Below are 21809 nucleotides of genomic sequence, written 5' to 3' on the forward strand. Positions count from 1 at the left end.
GAGGCCAGCCTGGCCTACAAAGTGAGTTCCAGGACAGCCAAGGCTATACAGAGAAACCCTGTCTCGAAAAACCGAAAAAAAAACAAAACAAAACACAGGCACGCTGAAGCCTGCATATGGACTCTCCAGAAATCAGAGCTGCCTTGGTCTGTTCTCATTATGGCAGCACTGAGGATCTGGGGGACTCTGGGGCTGGCTGAAGTGGGAAGAGCAAGGGGAGGAGTCTGGTCTGAATGCCTTGGAGAAATGAGGAGAGCGTGTTCTTCCTACCCCACTGTCCTCTGCCAGCCAGGGTCTTGTGCCTTATATCCAGAGCCTAAACTTTAATTCTTTGGTCAAAGATATTTCTCAAATACACACTATGGCTTTTTGGTTTTTTTTTTTTTTTTTTTGCATAATGGTGGGTAATAAGGAACATGGATGTTATTAAAAGAATGAGAAGAATAATTTTAGCTTTGAGGATATTTCAAAATGAACAAGCATCAGAGGGAATAATAGAATATTTAAAAATTAATTTAAGCGAGTTTAAATAGTTACAATTGCAATAGTAACTTATTTAATTCAATTTTAATGCAATTAACTTTTAATTAATTTAACACTATAACCTTAAGAGATATTTTTGCACAGCTTATTCTGAAAAAATGGCCTCCTTGGGCCAGCAGGGGCATTAAAGTTGTAAAGCATTATAGGTTATCTTTGCTTCTTAGAGACAATGACAGGGACAGAGAAGGAAAGATGTCCATGCCTTCCTCTTAGGACCAAGAACACTGAGCATAGTCTGTAGTTTCTTCCAGGGACCATTTAAGAAGCAGACAAGCAGGACGGAAGGTGGTGGCACAAGCCTTTAATCCCAGTACTCGGGAGACAGAGACAGGTGGATTTCTGAGTTCGAGGCCAGCCTGGTCTACAAAGTGAGTTCCAGGACAGTCTGGGTTATACAGAGAAACCCTGTCTTGAAAAAACACAAACAAACAAACAAAAAGAAGCAGACAGGCTTGACTGTTTTTCTATACCAACACTTAATCTTTATTGGTGGTCCTTGGATTAACCCCTAAATAACCTAGGGCTTGCTTATATAGTTTTGTGACAAGGAACAGTCTCTGCTGCCAACTTGGGTTTGGACAATTGCTAGGCTCTCTGTTGTTGCTGTGTGGGGCTGATGTTTCCAGGCCCCTGTTCAAAGGCATATTATTCAAAAGAATTGAATAGTGTGTGAAAATAGCAAAGCAGCAGGGATGTCATCCAAAAGTCAAGGCAAAGAACAGAGCAGGGCATGGAAAGATGGGGTCACTGGCAAAGTGTTTGCTGTGCTGTCAAGAGGAATCCAGTGTTCAGCCCTCAGGTAAAAATCACATGGTAGTGTATTTGTATAACAAATACAAGGGCTTAGAAGGCAGAGACAGGTGGCTCATGGGAGCTTGCTGTTCAGTCAGTCTTGACAAATTGGTGAGATTCACGTTCAGTAAAAACCTGTCTCAAAAGAAAAAAAAAAAAAAACAAGGCGGAAACGATAGAGGAAGGCATCCTCATTGACCTTCACACAAACATGCACTCACACAAACATGCACACGCACACACACACACACTCATTACCACACACATAAGAACAGATTGAGGATATTGCAAAGGGGAGATCAGCCTGTGCAAGACTTGCTCAAGAGCCCCAAGTTCCTTTACAAAGCTCTCCATGGGTCTAGGAGGAGGCAGAGTTGGTTGTTAGGGGAAAGAAGTGGGCGGTTTTCTGTTATGATTGAAAGGTTTGGGTTCTATTAGCCCTGTTTACTGCACGTGCCATTTCCTGTGTTGCATCTGATTTAAATCATAGGTATGACCAATCCTGCATAAGGAGAAGACACTAAGTAGAAATTTCCCCCTGTAAATTCACTCAGAGGATACAGTTTGACTTATTGCACGGCCCCCTCCCCCCTTCCAAAACAAACCGGACTAGGCTAAAATGGCACGCAGCCACCGCCCTTAGTTCCCAGATGTGCTTTATCATAACAATGGAATTCCTAGGGGCTTGTTAGATAAACTGTTAAGGTGGACCAACCAGCTAGCTAGTTTGGAAAGAAGTGTGGATAGCTCAATGACAAGAATCCCTGGCTGCTAAGCAAACTGCCTCACCCTACTTTGAGGACTTGTAAGGTGAGTGGCCTTGTAAAGTCTCATACTTAGGGTCTGAGCAAGGGTGGTGTAATGGCTATTCTTGGTTGTCAACTTGACTATGTCTGGAACGAACTTCAGGTCAGAATTGGAGGGCTCACCTGTGATCCAGATCTTGAGGCTTAAAAACACAAGTTTCTGATCTGGATCTTGGCATGGAGATCTTGAGGCATAGTGGCTATGAAAAGCTTAGCCCCAGGCAAGGTAGTACACGCCTTTAATTCCGGGAGACTAAGGCAAGGAGATCTCTGAGTTCAAGGTCAGCCTGGAAGAGAACTAATCCCAGATCAAGGTGTGGTTGTAACACCTTTAATCTGGGCCCTAACTTCTTTAGGAGACTATATAAGGACATCTTCGCCTGCTTCCACTTACTTGCCTGTCCAAGATCTGTTGGAATCTGCTTCTACAGAAGACCAGCTGAAACAAATAGCTTCGTGGGACTGAGCACAACTACTAGATTCTTGGACTTCCGTTCACAGCTGCCAATTGTTGGGAGTACAATAATGGAGGAGTCGGAATTGGAGATGTAAGTCATTATAACAAATTCCCTTACTGTATTGAGACTATCCATAAGTTTTGTGACTCTAGAGAAACCCTGACTACTACTGGTGGGATCTTTTGACCTAAATTTTTTTAAATGGTTTTAGAGCTTTATTGTAAAAGGACAGGGGGAAAATGAAGTTAGAAAGAGGGAAAGAGGCCAGCCATGGCCACGTGGAGAGAGGGGGGAAGAGAGAGAGAGAGAAGGTGGGGTACAGATGAGAGTAAGGAAATTGAGAACTTAATGAGCTTGACATAAATTCTAAGGTAGAAAACTATCATTGTCAGTTCAGCTTCAATTAAAGCAGAAGGCCTCCGATGGGCTGTGATCATTTCTAGAGTAGGCTAGGAAGGTAGAAGGGAGTTCAGTGTCACAGCAACACAGCACCCCTGTCCTGTGGCCCCATGATGGGATGGATGTTCCATGAGGTTTTCTCTTGAGAATGAGTGGAGGCAGGGAGTAGGTCTACATGAGTTGAAGAGCAACAAGGGGTGGAAGCTGAGTGAGGGTCACAGTCTGAGATACTTGCTCTGGTGGGAATGACACTGGTGGGCGTTATGCCCAGTCCTGCCTTCCCACTCCTCAGTCTCTTTACTGTCCTCACCATTTGTCCCCCAAAGCCAAAGAACGTTCACGTGCAAGCCGGGGTTTCCCCCTGGTGAGGCAGAACAGACAGCAGGCTCTAAATATTTTATGCTTTCCAGGACCATTTCCTTTCTGGATATTAAGAATTCATGCCAACGTTTCACAATAGATCATGCAAATACTGATTTGCGTAGTGAACCATTTACTTTGGAGAAGGGTGACAGGCTCTGAGTCAATTCAGAGCAGAGATTTCAAACAGCAGCTGCATCATTTGACTATAACAAACTTATCTACCCAGGGACAAAAATGGAGGAGATATCCCTGAATGTCTGCTTTCCTGTAACAGGTTTTTGGAACAAACTCCTATAGCAAAAGCTGCAAGAGCCATGAGAGGTTTTTTTTTTTTTTTTTTTTTTTTTTTTTCTTTTCCTATTCCTAGTGACATCTGGAAACAGGCTTTGTTATAATCCATGACACTGGCTCCCCTGTCAATGTGGATTTCTTACAAACTAAGATGCTCCTGTTTTTAGCAGCTAAGTTAGGACTCCTTCGATCTACCACGTTCAAGTGTGCAGTCTGAACTTTCAAACCCTCACAAAATAAACCTGTGTGGAGTCTATGCCTTCAAAGGTAGTTAATATAAGACATTACGAGGGACTTTAGCGCAGTATGGTTGGTGTCCCTACAAGAAAAAGACAGTGATATGTCTACAACTATTGGTATGCATCAAGAGCTATGAGTTCTCATTAATATTTCCAACTCAAATCCAGAAATCTAGAGTTCAAATTGTTTTGCCCTTTTCATATTTACAGCTCTTCTCCAACAATGAGAGGAATGGATTCTCCTATTTCTCACAGACTATCTATCACTATTCTATCACATTCGCCATGTCTAGTCAATGTTCCTGTTGCCCCTCACGTGTCCCCTCTTCAACCACCTGAACTCCAGCATGTCCTATAGTCACTTCTGATTACAATCTCTTTCCTTGTCTGTCCAGCCTATGACAACACATCCCGCTTGAGTTTTTCGGTTTTTTTTTGTTTGTTTGTTTTTTTGTTTTTGTTTTTTCTGGTTTTTTGAGACCGGGTTTCTCTGTGTAGCCTTGGCTGTCCTGGAACTCACTTTGTAGACCAGGCTGGCCTCGAACTCAGAAATCCGCCTGCCTCTGCCTCCCGAGCTCCCGAGTGCTGGGATTAAAGGCGTGCGCTACTACGCTCAGCTCCGCTTGAGTTTTTCACCCCACCCCTTTTCTCCTTCAGAGATAACCTCATCCTAGGAGACTTCCATTCCAGGCCACATTTCACATCATCTGCTCATGGTCACTCTTCTCTGAGACACTCCAATTCTCCCCCCTTTTCTAAGAGGCAAACCTGCCTCCTTTGGTCAAAATAATAGCTCTCCTTTCTTCATTTTGTTGATTTGACTTGTTAATAACATAGCAAAACTTCCATGAATAAGACTTGTACAATAACTCATAAAATGTCACGTTTCTAGATCTCACTTAAAACGAGGGTCTAGTGGGATCTAGCTAGTGGTTTGAGTGGTTTCTTAGCATGCGTAAACTCCTCAGCTTGACCACTAGCACCACAAACAAAATAGACAAAAACTCAGCAATAATAATAACTCCAAACTAAACCAAGACAATCCACAAGGGAGGTTGGTGAGATGGCTCAGCGGTTAAGCTCACTGGGACCTCTTCAAGAGGTCATGAGTTCAATTCCCAGCAAACACATGGTGGCCTACAACCATCTTATAGGGGGATATGATGGCCTCTTCAGGCAGGCTGATGTATATGCAGCAGAGCTCTCACACATTAAATAAAGTTTAAGAAAAATCCAAGGGTATTTTGAGCATATGAAGTTTCTGGAAATGTATGTACAGAGTGTACTAGCTGTCATGTATTCTGAGGCTCCTTCCTGTGGTAATAGAAATAAGCTCAGTTCTATGATTCAGTAAGCACAGTTCCAAGAAAGAGCCAGCAATACTTGCTAGTGGCACCATCAGCCCACAAGGTCGTACCCCTAGGTAAGCGCTATTAGCTAGCGACTGATAGCTGCGGAGGGAGGAAGAGACAGGTTTCTTCAGGTGCATGGCTTCTGGAAGGTTGTCCATGCTTTGCTGGACAGTATTACACCATATACTTATGGATGGCTCTAAGCAAACTCAGTGGGTTATAAAGAAGAGGATATGAAGTTGTTGAAAGGGAGCATGGAAGGGTCTGGAGAAACTGGAGGGTGGCTGTAGGGTGGTGGGTAAGATCAAGACAATTATGTGTACGTCTGAAATTCTCAGTGGATAGATTTCAAAAACCTGTTCTTGACTATGCCTCTAACCCCTGTGTTCTGACCATGGTGATTTGTCCTCAGAGTTGCCTACTTATCAAGAACAACACCTCTGTGTGTCAATTGCTTCATCTGGTGTCCACCTTCCATCACTGTAATGCCCGCTTCTCCATGAACATAGTTCCCAGATGGGCTGCAGCTCTGTCCCTCGTTCTTTTCTCAACACTTGTGAAGCACAAGCTTCTCCTGCTGGGGATTCACCTGTGCTTCCTTCCTTGTTAGTTTCTTGGGACCACCATAGACGGTTTAAAGCTAGGGGAATTTATTCTCTTGCAGGTCTGGAGGTCAGAAGCACAAAGCTAAGCTTAGCCTTACAGGGCTTTGTTCCCTAGGAAGACTTCTCTTGGTTTGTGGCTGCATTTTAGAATTTAATTGTTATTTTCTTTTATGAGTATAGATGTTTTGCCTGCATGTATGACTGTGTACCTCTTGCATGTCTGTGGGGGTTAGAAGAAGCCATTGGATCCCCTGGAGCTGTAGTTACATGTGTGGTTTGAGCTGTTATGTATGTATGTATGTATGTATGTATGTATGTATGTGATAGGAACAGAACTCAGTTAGCCAGTGCTCCTAACCACTGCAACCTTTCCAATGCCCACATGGTTTTCTTCTATGTGTGCTGTATACCCTGTCTTAAAGACACTGTCACCGATGTAGTGCCATGGAATTCAGTATAATTTTCATTACCATTATTTTAATTTCCCCTGGACAGGTCCTATTTACACTTGAGCTCACAATCTAGTGTCCTCTGTGAATCTGAATGTTGAGAGCATTGTATAAGTGACCATAGCACCTGTGGAGGCTTGTCTCCTGCTTCAAGACATCACTGTCCACTGTTGATTGGGTGACAGCTAACAGTGTTCTCTCTCTCTTCCCACCCCACCCTCCCTCTCCCTTTCTCCCCCTTCCTCCCTCTCTCCCTCTGTTCCCCCACCCCTCTCTTCTCCCTATGCTGGAACTGAAGAATTGCTTTGCTTTGTCATTCCTCCTGCCATCATGAACTGAAATGTTTGAAACCACGAGCTAACTGCATCTTCCCTTCTTTCCATTCTCTCCGGTTCTGTATCAATGGCGAGAACCCGGGCCAACACAGTAATCTGTCTGTTCAAGGCAGTCAAGATTTCTGAGAAAGGGGTATGGAAGGGGAATGGGAGAGTATTATGACCTAAATACATAAGAATAAAAGATGAAATAAACAATTTGAAAAGGGTAAAAGGCTTCTCAGAAGAGCTCCCTTCCTAAGGAATGGGAATGTATGTTACTTAATAACTGAATTTTATTTTCAAGATTTAGAATTTGTTTAGTGTGTGCGTGCGTGCGTGCGCCAAGTGTGTGAAGGATTTCTGGAAGCCAGAAGAGGATGTTGGATCTTCTGGAGTGGTAGTTACTGGTGGTTCTAAACCACATTGTGGGTGCTGGCAACCAAAGTTCTCCACAGGAACAGTGCATGCTCTTAACCTCTGAGCCATCTCTTCACTCCTTAGTGGATCCTTTAATGTTCATGCTGCTATGCACAGACAAAAAGCATAGGTTAGCATCTCCCCCCCCTCGCCCAGCAACCCTCTGACCTTCAAGGAGGCTGAGTACACAAGTCAACAGAGCAGAAGTCCTTCCAGAAAAATCCTAGTGATCCACAAGGGCAATGGGATCAGAAAATTACCAAAGGGGAAAACGCTACCTGGATGAGAAAAGGTCCTGGAGCAGAGAGAGTTTCTCCTTTCCAGTGACAAAAATTCAGAACATAACTTTTAAGACACAGTTAAACTCTATGGCAGTTTTAAAAAGGCAAGGAAGTTTTGTTGTTTTTTTTTTTTTTTTTTTTTTTTTTGTATTTTGTTTTTTTGAGACAGGGTTTCTCTGTATAGCCCTGGCTGTCCTAGAACTCACTCTGTAGACCAGGCTGGCCTCTAACTCAGAAATACCCCTGCCTCAGCCTCCCAAGTGTTGGGATTAAAGGCGTGCATCACCACGCCCGGCAGGCAAGGAAGTTTCAACACCCTGCAAATAGTTCTGCTCAATAGAATCTGAACAAGGCTTTGGGATGTCATCCTAAAATTCCTCAGCTGAGAATCCATTTCCTTCTTGCTATCTAAATTATTTCAACCGAAAGACAGAATCTAATTAAGCTAAATCCTTTAAGCACATTAAACAATTCAATCTTTTTGTTCTGAAACTTTGCCCAAATTTGAAGAGTGGTCTCCTGTGAATTGTAATGAACAGTTAGTTTCTATGAATACTTCTTCATACTGCTGTAATTTCCATAAAGAATCAGAGGATATTTCCAAAATCCATTTCAGGTAAGCAGAAAAATCTCATCTGGGATTTTCCTCTGGCACTGGTGTCATAGCGACACCTGTCAAAGTGTTAAGGTCAACAGAGATCCAAATTATTCAATTTAATTAATTATTTTTAAATTTCAAATAGGAAACTCAGAGTGCACTTTAGCAACCTGGCCATTTGGGCTGATTTGCCGACTTCTAACTTAGGCTATGTCTGGTCAGCCATGTCATCTTGTAGAGCACAATATCCCAGTATTATCATTCCTGGTTTTGTGGGTTATAATGGCAGGAAATGAGCAGTGCTGTGAATGTCAAATTTGGGGGATGGTCTTTTAAGATTGCTTATGCTTTTGTGAAGTCTTGTTTTTTGTTTTTGCTTGTTTTTTGTTTGTTTGTTTGTTTTTCAAGACAGGGTTTCTCTGTATAGCCCTGGCTGTCCTGGAACTCACTTTGTAGACCAGGCTGGCCTCAGAAATCTGCCTGCCTCTGCCTCCCGAGTGCTGGGATTAAAGGCGTGTGCCACCACGCCCGGCTTTGCTTGTTTTTTTTTACAGGGGTCATAAGCCATCAGAACACATTCTCTTAGATGTGGGATGTGCCCCAGAGGCTTGTGTGTTTGCTTGAATACATTTCCAGCTGTTGCTGGAGGGATTGTGAAATGTTTAGGGGTGGGGACCTTACTGGAGGAAGAGGGCTGCTTTGGGCAGATCTGCTTTTAGCTGGACCAAAGCCAGGCTCAGTTTTCCTGTCTTCTCCCTTGTCTTTCCCTGCTTCTCCTTCTCCTCTGTTTCCTCCGCTCTTCCTCTTTTCTAGGCATGTACACACTCACTCTCTTTCCCCTTTCTTCTCTTCCCTTCTTGTCCTTCCATACTGTGAAGAGATGAGGCATCCCAGCCGCAGGCTCTTGCTGCCTTGGAGCCATCTAACTCCATGAGTTCCCTGGTATGATGCGATATGTCCCCTTAAACCATCAACCAGAATAAAGTCTTTCCCCCTTAAGTTGCTTTGACAGGTATTCCCTCACAGCTTCCAGAAAAGCAGCTAATATTCATTCTCTCTACACGTCAACACTAAGAACACTGTTAGTGTTTTGGCCTGGAGCAAAGAGCTGCTCACCTGGAGGAAGGTGAGCCTGGAGTCCTTGGCCTCATCTTTCTCTCCCTTTAGGCATCCAAGGAGCCTGGTAAAGCTGTATTAAGGACATCTTTCTTTGCTCTCACCAAGGACAATCAAACAACTTGTCACTTCAGCAGGTTAAATGTGTCAGTTTTTATTAAGTGACGACAGATGTGTGTGCACAGGTGGCGGTAGAACTGTAGACCCGATCAGGGAACTGAATGCACTTACAGCTTTGCAGAAAGCTTTTTGGTGCAGTGTTCAGCTGCAGAGGTCAGACATGGCTCTCAGAGTATCTACTGGCTCTGGTCCCTAGAGCACAGCCCATTTTCATGGCAGAAACAAACTGCAAGAAAGAATGTGGGAGCAATAACATTGAACTGTCCGTGAAAGCACTCTTTTGCTCAGTAGCTCCCCATCATCCGCCTTACTGGAGAATTCCATTATAGAGCATAGATCCTTCTGTACTCTCAAGGATGGAGAACATGTGACTGCACTCCCATTTTTTTTGTACTGCGTGAATGAATGTAAATGTAATCTGGAGACATTTCTGATGTAATTAAAGTTTTGAGATTAGGGGTTATCATGGATCCTGTGTGTGGACCTTAAATTCAATGACAGGTGTTATTACAAGAGCTGTTCAGAATTGAGAATATCAAGGGCAGAAGGACCTAGATATGGAGGCCAAGGGGGCAGTGAGGCAGCTATCGCTAAGGCTTACTTGGAGCAATCAAGAGGTAGCAGGGAGAGAAAGGATTCCCTGTGAGCACCTTGAGGGAGCAGTGCCCTGTGAACACCTTGACTTCACTGGTCTCCGGGGTGTAGGAGAATACCTCTGTTATGGACCAGTTAGTGGACATTTTGGCAGCTGCTGAGGATAAAAATGGATGCAGCCCCAGGCCTCCTGGAGCCAAGGTTTAAGAAGGTTTAAAGTGATTTGACAGACAGGCAGGGACTCTATTCTGTTCACTGAAATGAAAGAGATGTGAATAGCTGAGAATGAAAATAAGAGAAAGGGGAAGGCTGAGAATGAATTGAGGCCCCATCCATGTTGACACTAGAAAGACCAGCAGGCTTCTCTGATACACTCAGCTGGCTTCATAAAAGGGCTTGTTTCTAATTCTATGCTTCTTCCAGTGGGTATCAGCTTGGATGCTTAAAACTGTTTTCATCAGTTTTAGGGGAGACTGGGGAGAGGAGGCCATGGAGAACAGGCAGGAAAGAATGATGGAGAAGTGGGATCTAGAGGGTCAGAAGAGAAGGGGTACAAAGACAACTTAGAAAACTGAGACTGGATGGGTTTCAAAGACATAGTCAGAAATGGCATACTGCTGTTTCCTTGGGATGTGAGCTACAGGGTGAGAGTATCTAGACTTAGAAATGTTGGGTCCTAGTTAAGTATGGTTCTGAACATTTCATACAAGTCTAGGTAGGCCTTACCAGTCTTCATGGTCCCCTTCACATAGGGGGAAACCAAGATGTACCATGTTTCTTCTCCAAGGGAGATTGTCCCCAGGAAGCTAAATCAATAGCTCAAATAGCTCAAAGGTTGGATGTTGTGAACAGATACTATGAGCAAGGCAACTCTTATAAATTCAGAGATTCAGTCCATTATCAAGGTGGGAGCATGACAGCATCCAGGCTTACATGGGGCTGGAGGAGCTGAAAGTGTTCCAGCTTTTGTTCTGAAAGCAGCTATGGGAAGAATAGTTTCCAGGCAGCTAGGACAAGGGTCTTAAAGCCCACACTCAGTGACACACTTCCTCCAACAAGGCCATACTTTGACAAGGCCACCTCCAAATATTGTCACTCCCTGGGCTAAGCATATTCAAACCACCACAGATGCAATTATGAGGTCTGCTTCTTCCCTCAGCTGCACAGCCTCCATTCTACCACAAGAAGAGTGCTATAGCTGCCTACACCCTCACTAACGAGAAACTTAAACAAGTCCTAACAGATGTTGTGGTATTTGAGGACTGAATATATTAGTGAAAACCCTCAATAAATGACACCAAAAGTGAATTTGGCCTCAATGGCACTCAAGACACATCACAGGGAGCTTAACTGCAGATGTATACAGCCTCCGTCCGAACCCCAGGTTTTTTGAGGCAGCATCTATCTCTATAGCCCTGACTGTTGTAGAACTCACTATTTTGCCCAGGCTGTTTTTCCTGCCTCTGCCTATTGAGTTTGGGCTTTAATATCTATATCTATCTAGATTGTAGTTTCCCAGTTGCATGGCTATGGTACTTCCAGAGAAGTTAAGTAGGTTGTTTCTCAAATCATGAAATAAGTTTTTAAAAATTGGCAAGGCATTTTTTTCTAAATGGGAACAAAATAGAGGAGATCTAGTTAATAAGGAGGAATCAATGTCTGTCTGCTCAGTTGCTCGAATAACTATTTGGTTGGGTGTCCTTTTCTCTGACATCTTGTTATAGTAAGGACTAAGTGGTCTGTCTCACAGGGTGCTTGTTATTCCACTATGGCTGTGTATGCTGGAGATGGGGCTTTCCTTCCGCCATTCCTCCTGCCATCCCTTCAACATTCTAGGGACATTATTATTAGACTTACATTGTTGGGTTATTGTTTTGTTTTACTAAGGCAGACATAGTTTGGGTGGGACAAGACCACATGCATCACCTCTGTAGCCTTCTGTTCTTTACATTTAGAATTTAGTACAGCAGTATCCTCAGCCACCTAGTGTGTTGGAGTTGCAGGCATTTCTTAGGTTTGGATATAACCAAGCAAATGTTATCTTCCAAATACGGAGTAACTGTAGGTAAAACTATTAAATAGGGACCTTCTCCCTGTAGTACAAAGAGAAGAGCTACAGTGAGCATCCTACATGACTGCATGGCAGCTATTGCGGAAATAAACTCCTATAATGTCCCCACGAGGTTGAGTCTAATGAGATGAGGAAGGGGAAAGGCAGAGAAGGAAGGAAACACCAAAGGCTTTGAAACAGGACAAGCCCGGGTGCAAAGCCTGACATAAGTCCTTACTTCAGATAACCTCAAGCTACCTCCTGCTTTAGGGGTGGCTCCCCAAGGGGCGTGTCTACACTGTAATTCCTGGGTCCTGAGAATATTACCTTATATGGCAAAAACAACTAGGCAAAGGATCTACAGAGTATATTGATTCTGGGTCATATGCTAGGCCTTGAACTTAATTGTATACATCCTTGTAAGTTAGACACCCAGAGAGACAATGAACAGAGGTGTGGTAATGGAGGCTGAGGTTGGAGTGATGTAACCAGAAGCCCAAAGACACCTGGAGTTGCTAGTATGGGAGAGGCAAACAGGGCTCCCCACCTAGAGCTTCCAGAGAAAGCAGGGTCCTGTCCCTATCCTGATACTGGACTTCTGGCTTGTGGAGTTATGAAACAAAAATTTCTGTTTCTTTAAGCCATCTAGTTTTCAGCACCTTGCTACAGGAGCCCCAGCACATGTACTTTACCATAAACCCTTGGCTTCTGGTTCTTTAGGCTTCACTCCTCTGGGAAAGTGGCACCGACACATCCTCTGGGGTGAAATCTGACAGGTCTGGAGCGGTTGTAGAAACCTCATATGCTTTTTTTTTATAGAGAGCGGTTGGGGTTAGAGGCCTTTAGGGGTGTCTTGTCTCACTATGAGGGTGATGAGAAGTGAGGTGTCTTGTTCAGAAGAGTGACTTGGTACAGCAGTCTAAAGCAGGTTCCTGGATCAAAAAGCCAAGTAGCTCTGCAAGTGTTTTCCCGGGAGCTTGTGGAACAGGACAAATGAGGATGCATGGCAAACACTGGGACATGGAGAAGCTGGAAGTCTCAGAAGGGAGAATCCCATCCAAAAGGCTGGACTTAGAGGGGGCTGTTCTTGAGGACCCGACCCTTCTGGTCCCAGACAGATGTGGACAGTGTGGACCCTGAGCCAGGATTGATGCCTTGGATCTGGACTCAAGATGAGCAGCATCCAGGCAGGCATGGTGCAGGAGGAGCTGAGAGTTCTACATTTTCATCTGAAGGCTGGTAGCAGAATACTGGCCTCCAGGCAGTTAGGACAAAGGTATTAAATCCCATGCCAACAAGGCCACATCCACTCCAGTAAGGCCACTCCCTGGGCCAAACATATACATTGTGTGGCCTTTCAAACTAGGACAGAGTTGGTAAATTTCACTTCTTCTATTAGATATATGATGAATTAGTTTTAGAAAAGTTTATTTCTTGATATTTGCACATACACAAACACATGTACATACCTACACACTCACAACTTCAATAGTGATAACTCAAGCTCCCAAAGGATTTCTATTATTGATGGAAGTAGCTCTAAATTTTATGTGTAAGCTGAAATCTTTCTGAAAAGGAGGATCAAGGGTGGCTTCTTGCTGGAATTCTGCTGGAATTAGCATATGTTAACTAACTGAATGAATTGAATTGCATGCAGGAGGTATTCATGAGGAAAGGGCAGACATCTGTGCTGTAAAATAGAGCTGGGAACAAAGGCTAGTCATCTGGAAAGGAGGCTGCCAAATGTCTCCCTTCAAGATAGAGTGTAGTTCTACTCATATAGTTAGTTTTCCTTCTTTCCTTACCAAATGTCTTTAGCATCAGTTATTCCACAGGTTCTTGTCCTGAGTTTACCTTGTGTCATTGTTAGGGCTTTACTGCTGTGAACAGACACCATGACCAAGGCAAGTCTTTTAAGGACAACATTTAATTGGGGCTGGTTTACAGGTTTAAAAGTTGTCTATTATCAAGGTGGGAACAAGATGAGCAGCATCCAGGCAGGCATGGTGCAGGAAGAGCTGAGAGTTCTACATTTTCATCTGAAGGCTGGTAGCAGAATACTGGCCTCCAGGCAGTTAGGACAAAGGCATTAAATCCCATGCCAACAAGGCCACATCCACTCCAGTAAGGCCACTCCCTGGGCCAAACATATACAAACCTTGTCACTTAAAATGTGGTACCAGGAAGACAAGCTCTGCTGATATTTTCTATATTCCCTAAGTATGAAAAATTTCAGATTTATGAAAAAAGTCATTTAAACGTGGGAGTGATGATTCATGCTTGTAAATATAGCGCCAGAGAGACTAAGGCAAGCAGTTGAAAAGTTTATGGCTAGCCAGGGCTATTTATTTAGCAAGAAACCAAAGTAGTTAAAAGTAAACAAAGTAAGATCAACTAAGCTGAGCGGAGAGATGTCCAGGGGTTTGGGTGTGGGGTAGACAGACTTCCCTCAATAGGCCACCATATCAAGAACCCATCTGAAACCTCTCCACCTATTCCAACGTTGGAAGAAACACCACAGAAGTAATCCTACATTTAAGCTCCTCAGGATAAAGAAAGTTTTCTAGACCTTTCTAAATGCATAGAACACTTGTATGATCAAAACTTCCAAGAGGAAGGCCAAGTTTAACAAATGTTCAGAAAACACTTCCAAAAGGAACAGGTTATATATTATGTTTTGTTATGTTTGGACAAGCCAAATTAGTTTTTCTTGTGAAATGTTCTTGCAAATATGTAAAATTAGAGCTTTGTCCAAACACATTAAAACACTTAAATGAGGCTCCTATATACATTTACTCAATAGCACCAGGTCCATTCTTCTGAGAGCTGGGACATCCATGGTCCACCAACAGTAACTCTGGCAGCCACAGAATGGGGAGGTCTGACACGCTACAACCTGTGAGGGCACAGGCAAAGGTGGAGTGAGCCATGCCCTGCTTAGGCAGTGTGCTTTCTCCCTTATCTCAAATTAGATTCCAAAGTAAATAAAAATGCTTTTAACATCTTCTAGTTAGTTTTCTTTATTCTGTAGATTGTATAAAAGCCACACAACATTAAACAGCATAAAATACTTAAAACTTTACTTATGTGTGTATATAAATTTTAGTAACAAAAGTTTATCATGAAGGTAGAGCTGAAATACTGTCATGATTGGCAATTGAATATAATGTAAAAGTTGCTACATTTCATGGTTTTTTTTGTAAGAAAGACCTCAGTTGATCCAAACTCATGAACACTCACACTGCACTTCCTTTCTGTGTGACGCACTTTACTCTTGTTCTGAACATTCTGGAAGAGAATTGAGGGTCACAGTGAGAACAGATCCGTTCACTCTTGGCAGGAAGCAGTACGCTGGCTTGAGGCTTTTAACTTTGTTCGGAACGGTTATCTTCAACAATAATAGATCTTGTAGGAGTCACTTCCACAAATATGTATCGAAATTCAAACTGGCCACTCCCTGGGTTCTGAAAGACACGTAGATGTTATTACGCTCTCCGGAGCTTCCTGGACCCCAATGACCCTGAGTGACCCTATGGTCTGAGGCTGGCATACCTCTTCCACTTCTGCATGTACCGTTCCTTGCTTCCCTGGTTCAGAGCCCTCAATGTAGAATTTCACACGGATGCGCTTTAGCCCATTGTTTACATATTCAGAAAAACTGTAGAGAAAATACAATGTTGCACATCCAAATTCCCTGTACTCAGAGATTACCCTAGAGTTCCCCCGGGGACACCGCATTACCGGACATGCTGTCTCCGCCCACGTCTCGACATTTCCCCGTAGCCTTTCAAAGGCTCACCAAATACACCAATCACCTGCAGAATAGAGACTACACTTATTTAGTGTGATTCTTTTCATGGCTCCTATGTAAGTATTTTCTGATGGTCAAGTGACATTATTTGTTTACATATGGCAAGTGATTTTAGGAGAGAAAAATAATCTGTGAGGGCCCTTGACTCAAACAAGAAAACTAGAGAAAGGGCATTATGCGAAAATAAATATGTCACACACAGGGACAGAGATGGGTCACCCTGTCACTGGTAGCTTTACAATGATACAGGATGAGCGGAGGCTCTCTCCTTGACAAGAAACAATTAAGCAGAAGTTTGAATGTATTTCTCTATTGACACTCATACTGAGAAGATAAAATGGATGGGCAATAGTAATGACATTGTTAAAATAAACCAGGTGCAAATCTTTTATGAGAAAATCCATTTGACGTAGAAACTGTTTTGAATTTTCAAAGCAAATACTTTTCTTAAAAACATACATACAATTAAATACCATGTTTTGTCTTTTTGCTGAGTGTCTTTATTATGAGAAAGAAAGTTGTCAGATATCTAAGACCTAAGAGCTAAAAGAAAGGAATAAGCAAAAAAATAGGTCCATCCTAGCAGTGCCAGATTACCTATTTATTGTAAGGCAGGCAGTTGGCCTGGCAAAAAGTGGGACCTGTAAAAGTATGACAAAACATACCTGTTTATGGAACAGCTAGGAAGCTGACTCTAGCAATATTCTATTCTTTCATGTATTTTGTGCAGTTCTATTTGTCTCAATGTGAAAATGCCTGAGAGCCCGAGCCTGTGATTACCATTGCATCCAAACACAGTTGGGATGCCTACTGAGGACCACATAGAATCCCCTGAATTCTGTATACAATATAGTGCCCTAAGTGTAGTCTCTGCCAACTTTCAACTCTCTTGGCGACATTCTGGTTTAGGATAGTTTTGTAGGAAGGATGCCTGAGACCTGATGATGCAGGTGCACTTAACACCACTGAAAAGTGTATGTATGACACAGTGCCAGGGTCAAAGTGCATCAAAGAATGAGACCTGAAAACAGAAAAACAGCTCAGCATGGGCTTCAGAAGGGATGCACACCTCCTTCCCAATACAATCATCAGAAAACTAACCTCAGGGTGTGTTCTGCATTTTCCTAAGGCTTTCCCATATATGATATTAGGGCTGGACGAAAAAAACAGTTCTTTGAAGATCGCGTATAACAAGCCGCCTGAAAAAGCAGAAAGAGGTAGAGAGAGCGAGCAATGAAGTGAAGCACTGGGGTGAGAGGCTATGTAAAGGCATTCATGTGCTTGCTGGGTCTGTAACCTGTAAGGCCGACTCCAAAGAGCACCACTATCAAGTAGCTGACGTCTCTCCCAGCTTCTCTCACTGCAAAGAGAAAATATCAACAGGTTACAAGTGTGTCCACAGAACCCTGGCCTTCGGGGGCTTCAGGTGTTCCTAGCAGGTGACTTGTGACAGTGGGTCCTGATCCAGTGTGTACCATTCTCAGTAGCTTATCTCAAATGCTCCTGAGCTTCAGAAAAACTCCTCACCCAGGCATAGCTTACTAGACCAGAAAAGAACAGACCTGTTTAGTGTGTGTGGCATGGTTGTCCACAGGGCTTAGGGATCTCTGGATTTCTGTAACTGATGGATATTGCTTCTGTTATAGTAACAGAAAACCCCTATCAGTCTCTCAGAGTAAGAATGGCCACAGATGAGGCCATGTACACAGGTCTATCCTGTCCAGACTGAGACAGGCAACTCTTAACCCGCCCCACAGACCCCACTGACTCGTGCACAAATCAAAGAACTGAGCTTGGAATCGAAATGTTGGCTAGGAAGATCAATGAATCAAATATACTACTACAAAGACTGTTCTTATTCTGCACTAAGTGTATGAACATGGATTAAAGAATAGTTTGGGGAGATAAGATAATAAGAGGTGTAGGTAGAGACATTATTTACATAAATGCATGTTATATGTGAAAATTATATCGTCACCAGTACACTATCACTGATTATGAGTGCACTTTACCTCTTTGGTAAAATTTTATACACATGGACAGTCACATGAGGAACCCAGGTTATTCTAATTTCAGTCCTTAATTTTATCTTTCCTAGAAATCAAAGTTTAGCAGTGGTATATTTTTCCCTACTTTCATAGATACAATGAAAGAATGGAATATAATAAAATCAAAGTAGGTTACCATAACATACTTTCAGTTTTCAGTACAAGTTGCTAACTGGAAATGAGTTTAGGGGACTCAGTAGTATTTGCTGCTCTAGCAGACATCCAGAATTCAGTTTTCAGCAACTCCATCTGATGGCTCACAACTGCCAGTACCTTTAGCTTCAGGGGATCTAACAACTTTTTTCTGGCTTCCTTCACTAGTACTCATGTACACACTGATACACACACACACACACACACACACACTCACCCCCCCCCCACATAATAACAATAAATAGATATTTAAGGAAGAAAACACTAATTCAAATAACAGAAAGATTTCCATCCCTAAAAATTGTGTAATTTATGTGACTGAACTTCACAAATCCAATCTCTTTACCAGGCTTTGAGGCCGAGGGCTGCAACACCAATCTATTCCATTGTCCTTTAATGTCATAAACTACGTGTCACTACGGAGACTACGTGTCGCTACGTGGACACTGCACGAGGTCCCAAATTGAGAGCACAATAACAATTAGACTACATAACTATATTGGTGGTGCTTTCCAAATCATGTCATTGGCCTGGACAACCCAAGTCCCTATTCCCTCCAACACTCTGTCCTGACCTAATATTTTCACAAAAAGATCCCCATTCCTTGTGTTCCTGCAGTTCTCCGCCTCTGGTGCAGGCACTCAGGAGTGGGGAGCATCAAGAGCTAGCCGACAGTCTGAAGTTCTAGATCCTTTTTGTTTGTTTTTACCTTTCTGAGACATTGAGACGCCGGTTTCCTCTCTTTGATTTCTGCGAATAGACACTTGCTTGGTACTATCCTCCTTTGCTTTCCGGGGGTCCGGTCCTTGTGTCCAGAAAGTTTTCTGGGTGAACCTAAGGACAGTTCTAGGTTGTACTGTTATCTTCTGCTCTCGCAGCCCCCATCTCAAAGGCTGAGTTTTAAAGCAAGCTTTGGTGAACACAAAATGTGGCAACAACTGCCTGCCCAAGGACCCGTGCAGCTTCTCCGCATGCTGTACAACTCGTAGAAAAGCACAAATCATGTTTACAAAAACTCAGGCTTCAGGACCGCAACTTCTAAAGGTTTGTAATCCACACACTCAGGCGGATATTAAGCATTGTGTTAGGCGGATATCAAGATGAAAATAATCTATAAGAGATGTTAGGTACCACTTTTCTTATTCCTCTCTTGAATTAAAATGCCCTATTTAACCGTCTTGCGGACACTCACAAAGTGGCCGCCATGCTTTCGCAAAGCATCCCGGGAAACAACAGACGTGCTGGGTATCGCAGTTTAAGTGCTTCACACTTTCCTGCATAACTACAGAGAAGGAAGGGAGGAGAGACTACATCTCCCACAATGCCACGCAACAGGGAAGCACCCACTCTATTTCCCTAAGACGCTTCTGCGCCGATCGCTGCGCGTGCGCTGTGTCCAGGATGAAGAGGGCGTGTTATTTGTATCCCTGGTTCTATAATGGCCTCGTGGCTTAAACAGAACTTGCAAAATCGGGCAACTGAGTGTTCTCATGGCCTTTCTAAAGAGGACTGTTGTCAACTGAGAAGTTCATGTGGCTTTTGCCATAACTATAAAAATGACAATTTCAGCGTTTCCGTTTCTTCTCAGGAAAACAGCTAACAAACGTAGTTGAACAGGGCCACAAAAGGCTAACGGACCAAGAACCGGCGTCAGAATGACCGAGGCTTGGGAAAGGAGCCGGGCTGAGATAGTCCCGAATGTCCTTCCAGCAGCAAGGGCCGAGGTGTTCGCAGAGCAACTCAGTCAACGCATGCGCGATCCCGGTCGTGGTTCTGCGCATGCGTGTGGGGCAGTGGCGCTGCGCTTTTCTGTCCGGCCGCTAGGTGTCTTTGGGTCTCCATGGCGAGCGGACGCGGTCGGATGCTGAGGGGATGTTTTGGCCTCCAGGCGCAGCGAGGGTCACTTCATGGTGGGGGCGCTACCTGGGGCAGCGCGGGACAGGCCGCGGGGCGCTCCGGGTTCAGGTGACGCTCCGGGCTCGCGTGTGGGTCTCTTCAGTATCCCACCCCACCGCTCTTTCTAGGATGTCGGACCTATTCTGGCATGTGACTCCTACTTTTTAACACGGGAAACACCTTAAGAATGGCAAAGGGAAACTTCTACATCTTGGACACTAGGGTATCTCAAGTTAGGACACAAAGTTACTTCTTCCTAAGGAAGTGATGTGTATTACTAAGCATTCCATTCATTCATTGGTAGGTCCTATGGGAAGGCGATTTCCAGTCCCTGGGGGACCCCAGCAGCACACATGTAAAGACAGACGTAAACCTACTGCTCCCACCGGCACAAGGCTCTCATGTAGCATTCTTGCATTTTAGTGATTTTTAAAATGAGAATCACCCTTTTAAAATCTGGAGTAGGATGTATCCATCCACACCTAATGCTAACCAGGACATTTTGTGCACCTTTCCGGAGCACTAAGCCAAGTTGTTTTCTAGATGGTCACATCTTGATATCCAACTCTAGTTTGCTGTGTTCCTAATAAGTGTAAGGACCCTCAGAGTGACTTCTTTTCTCAATGTTTTCCATTTATCTCAAGGATGCCTTTAAGCCAAAGTATGGTCCTCACTTGCAATAACACAACGAGAGAACAGAATTTAGGACATGGGAAAAGGGCCTCTCTGAAGAACCTTCATTCACCCAAATAAGTACTTTACAAAATGTAATGTTTGTGATTGTTTAGAGCACTGTATCCATCACCTGAGTCAGGTCACCAGAGCTGGAGGAATAGTGCTAAGAACTTACTCTTTTTTTTTTTTTTTTTTTTGAGGTAAGGTCTATGTAGCCCTGGCTGTGTCTTGGAACTTACTATGTAGACTAGGTTAGCCTTGAACTACCTGCCTCTGCCTTGTTATTGCTGGGATTAAAGGGTTGTGACACCAACCCTACCCTGCAAGAATTTATACATCCCCGAGGATTTTCATTTCATTGCTAAGGCTTCTTGACTTATGGATGTAACCGTCATGTACATTTTGCTTTCTAAGGAGCCAAATGTCTTTTTGTGTAGGTGTAAAAAACTTGTTAACAGGGTATGTCAACTGCTTAAGCTATCCCTCTTTCAACTAAAAGACCCTGTCCTGCATCCTTTCTAGGTTACCTTGCTTTCAGAAAGATGGCACTTTGTGTTACAGTTGTTCTTGACTGAGCTTTTAAGACGCTGGAAAAGCCTTAAGACGTGTCACAGAATGAGAATGGGACAGCATTTGTAAAAGGAAGAGAAAGACTTTTTGTGCCTTTAAATGGGAAACTTTATTTCCCCTCTATTCCTAAAATTACCCTTTAGATTGTGCTTTGTAGAACAAGATGAGCTTATGTCTCTGTTCCTTTGTAAGTTTGAACTTTCTGATAGAACAATGTAAATGGCACTTGGCATGATGATGTGGGAACCTGCCAGTGAATTGGTCTTGTACAGATTCTGATTGGTAAAAATGTCAGCTGCTAAGACTAGAATGATTGACTGTGCTTTAAGAAGTTATTAGCCTGTCTGTGGTGGCGCACACTTTTAATCCCAGCACTCGGGAGGCAGAGGCAGGCAGATTTCTGAGTTCGAGGCCAGCCTGGTCTACAGAGTAAGTTCCAGGACAGCCAGGGCTATGCAGAGAAACCCTGCCCTGGGGGGGGGGGGAGGGGGGATGAAGATGTGTTTTTCAGTCATGCCAACATTAAACTGGTAAATATTTGAAATGGTAGTTAGAGCTCCAAAGTGGTTGTAAGGACGGACAGTCCTGGGGATGCTCCGCTGCTGTTTTGGGACTTTAATAATAGCCCTAATTATCTAGCTGGAGACATAGTGTGTGTTCTGTGAAATGTGCAGAAATCAAAACAAAAAAATGCCACAAAGTAGCCATGCCATTTTTAGAAAAGTATTAAAAAACTTGTCCATAGTAAAATATCCTTGATTTTCTTATAAATGTAGGATACAATCACTTTTAAAGCATTTACTACACTCCCTTTGCAGAATGTCATTAAGATGGATTTGAAGCATAAATTGGTAAATAAGCTGTAG

General features: G+C 43.4%; 2 protein-coding genes across 7 annotated transcripts in view; one reads left to right on the forward strand and one right to left on the reverse strand.

Annotated features, from left to right (window-relative positions):
- The first annotated feature begins 2060 nt into the window (after positions 1 to 2060).
- Fbxo15 (F-box protein 15) overlaps positions 2061 to 21809 on the forward strand; it is a 46925-nt gene continuing 27176 nt past the window's right edge. The window contains exons 1-2 of one of the 4 annotated variants that reach the window (XM_011247086.1): positions 2061 to 2145; positions 2498 to 2689. In XM_011247086.1, the coding sequence (XP_011245388.1) occupies positions 2667 to 2689 (23 nt within the window). In that variant the 5' untranslated portion in view covers positions 2061 to 2145; positions 2498 to 2666. Of the gene's footprint in view, positions 2146 to 2434; positions 2690 to 19624; positions 19768 to 21809 lie in introns of those variants that run through there. The other 3 variants (XR_877588.2, NM_015798.5, NM_001367965.1) reach the window with 3 other exon arrangements.
- On the reverse strand, positions 13700 to 19039 carry Timm21 (translocase of inner mitochondrial membrane 21). Of its 3 annotated transcripts, NM_025969.5 has the most exons (6): positions 18512 to 19033; positions 16899 to 16961; positions 16703 to 16800; positions 15532 to 15605; positions 15343 to 15448; positions 13700 to 15254 (listed from the first exon to the last, which is right to left on the reverse strand). In NM_025969.5, the coding sequence occupies exons 1-6, from the start codon at positions 18804 to 18806 to the stop codon at positions 15156 to 15158; spliced, it is 735 nt and encodes a 244-aa protein (NP_080245.1). In that variant the 5' UTR covers positions 18807 to 19033; the 3' UTR covers positions 13700 to 15155. The 3 variants fall into 3 exon arrangements, 2 of the variants coding, with proteins under 2 accessions (NP_080245.1, XP_011245396.1); NR_160856.1 differs by lacking the exon at positions 15532 to 15605; XM_011247094.3 differs by lacking the exons at positions 13700 to 15254; positions 15343 to 15448; positions 15532 to 15605 and having other exon boundaries at positions 15914 to 16800; positions 18512 to 19039.

Source organism: Mus musculus, chromosome 18 (assembly GCF_000001635.26).
Source record: "Mus musculus strain C57BL/6J chromosome 18, GRCm38.p6 C57BL/6J".
Classification (NCBI taxonomy): Eukaryota; Metazoa; Chordata; class Mammalia; order Rodentia; family Muridae; genus Mus; species Mus musculus.

Coding starts and splice junctions, on each gene's coding strand:
- Timm21 (XM_011247094.3), bottom strand. CDS start 18,806: ATGATTTGTGCTTTTCTACGAGTTGTACAGCATGCGGAGAAGCTGCAC. Junction 16,962..18,511: donor CGTCTCAATGTCTCAGAAAG/GTAAAAACAAAC, acceptor TTCTCTTTGCAG/TGAGAGAAGCTGGGAGAGAC. Junction 16,801..16,898: donor CTTTGGAGTCGGCCTTACAG/GTTACAGACCCA, acceptor CTGCTTTTTCAG/GCGGCTTGTTATACGCGATC.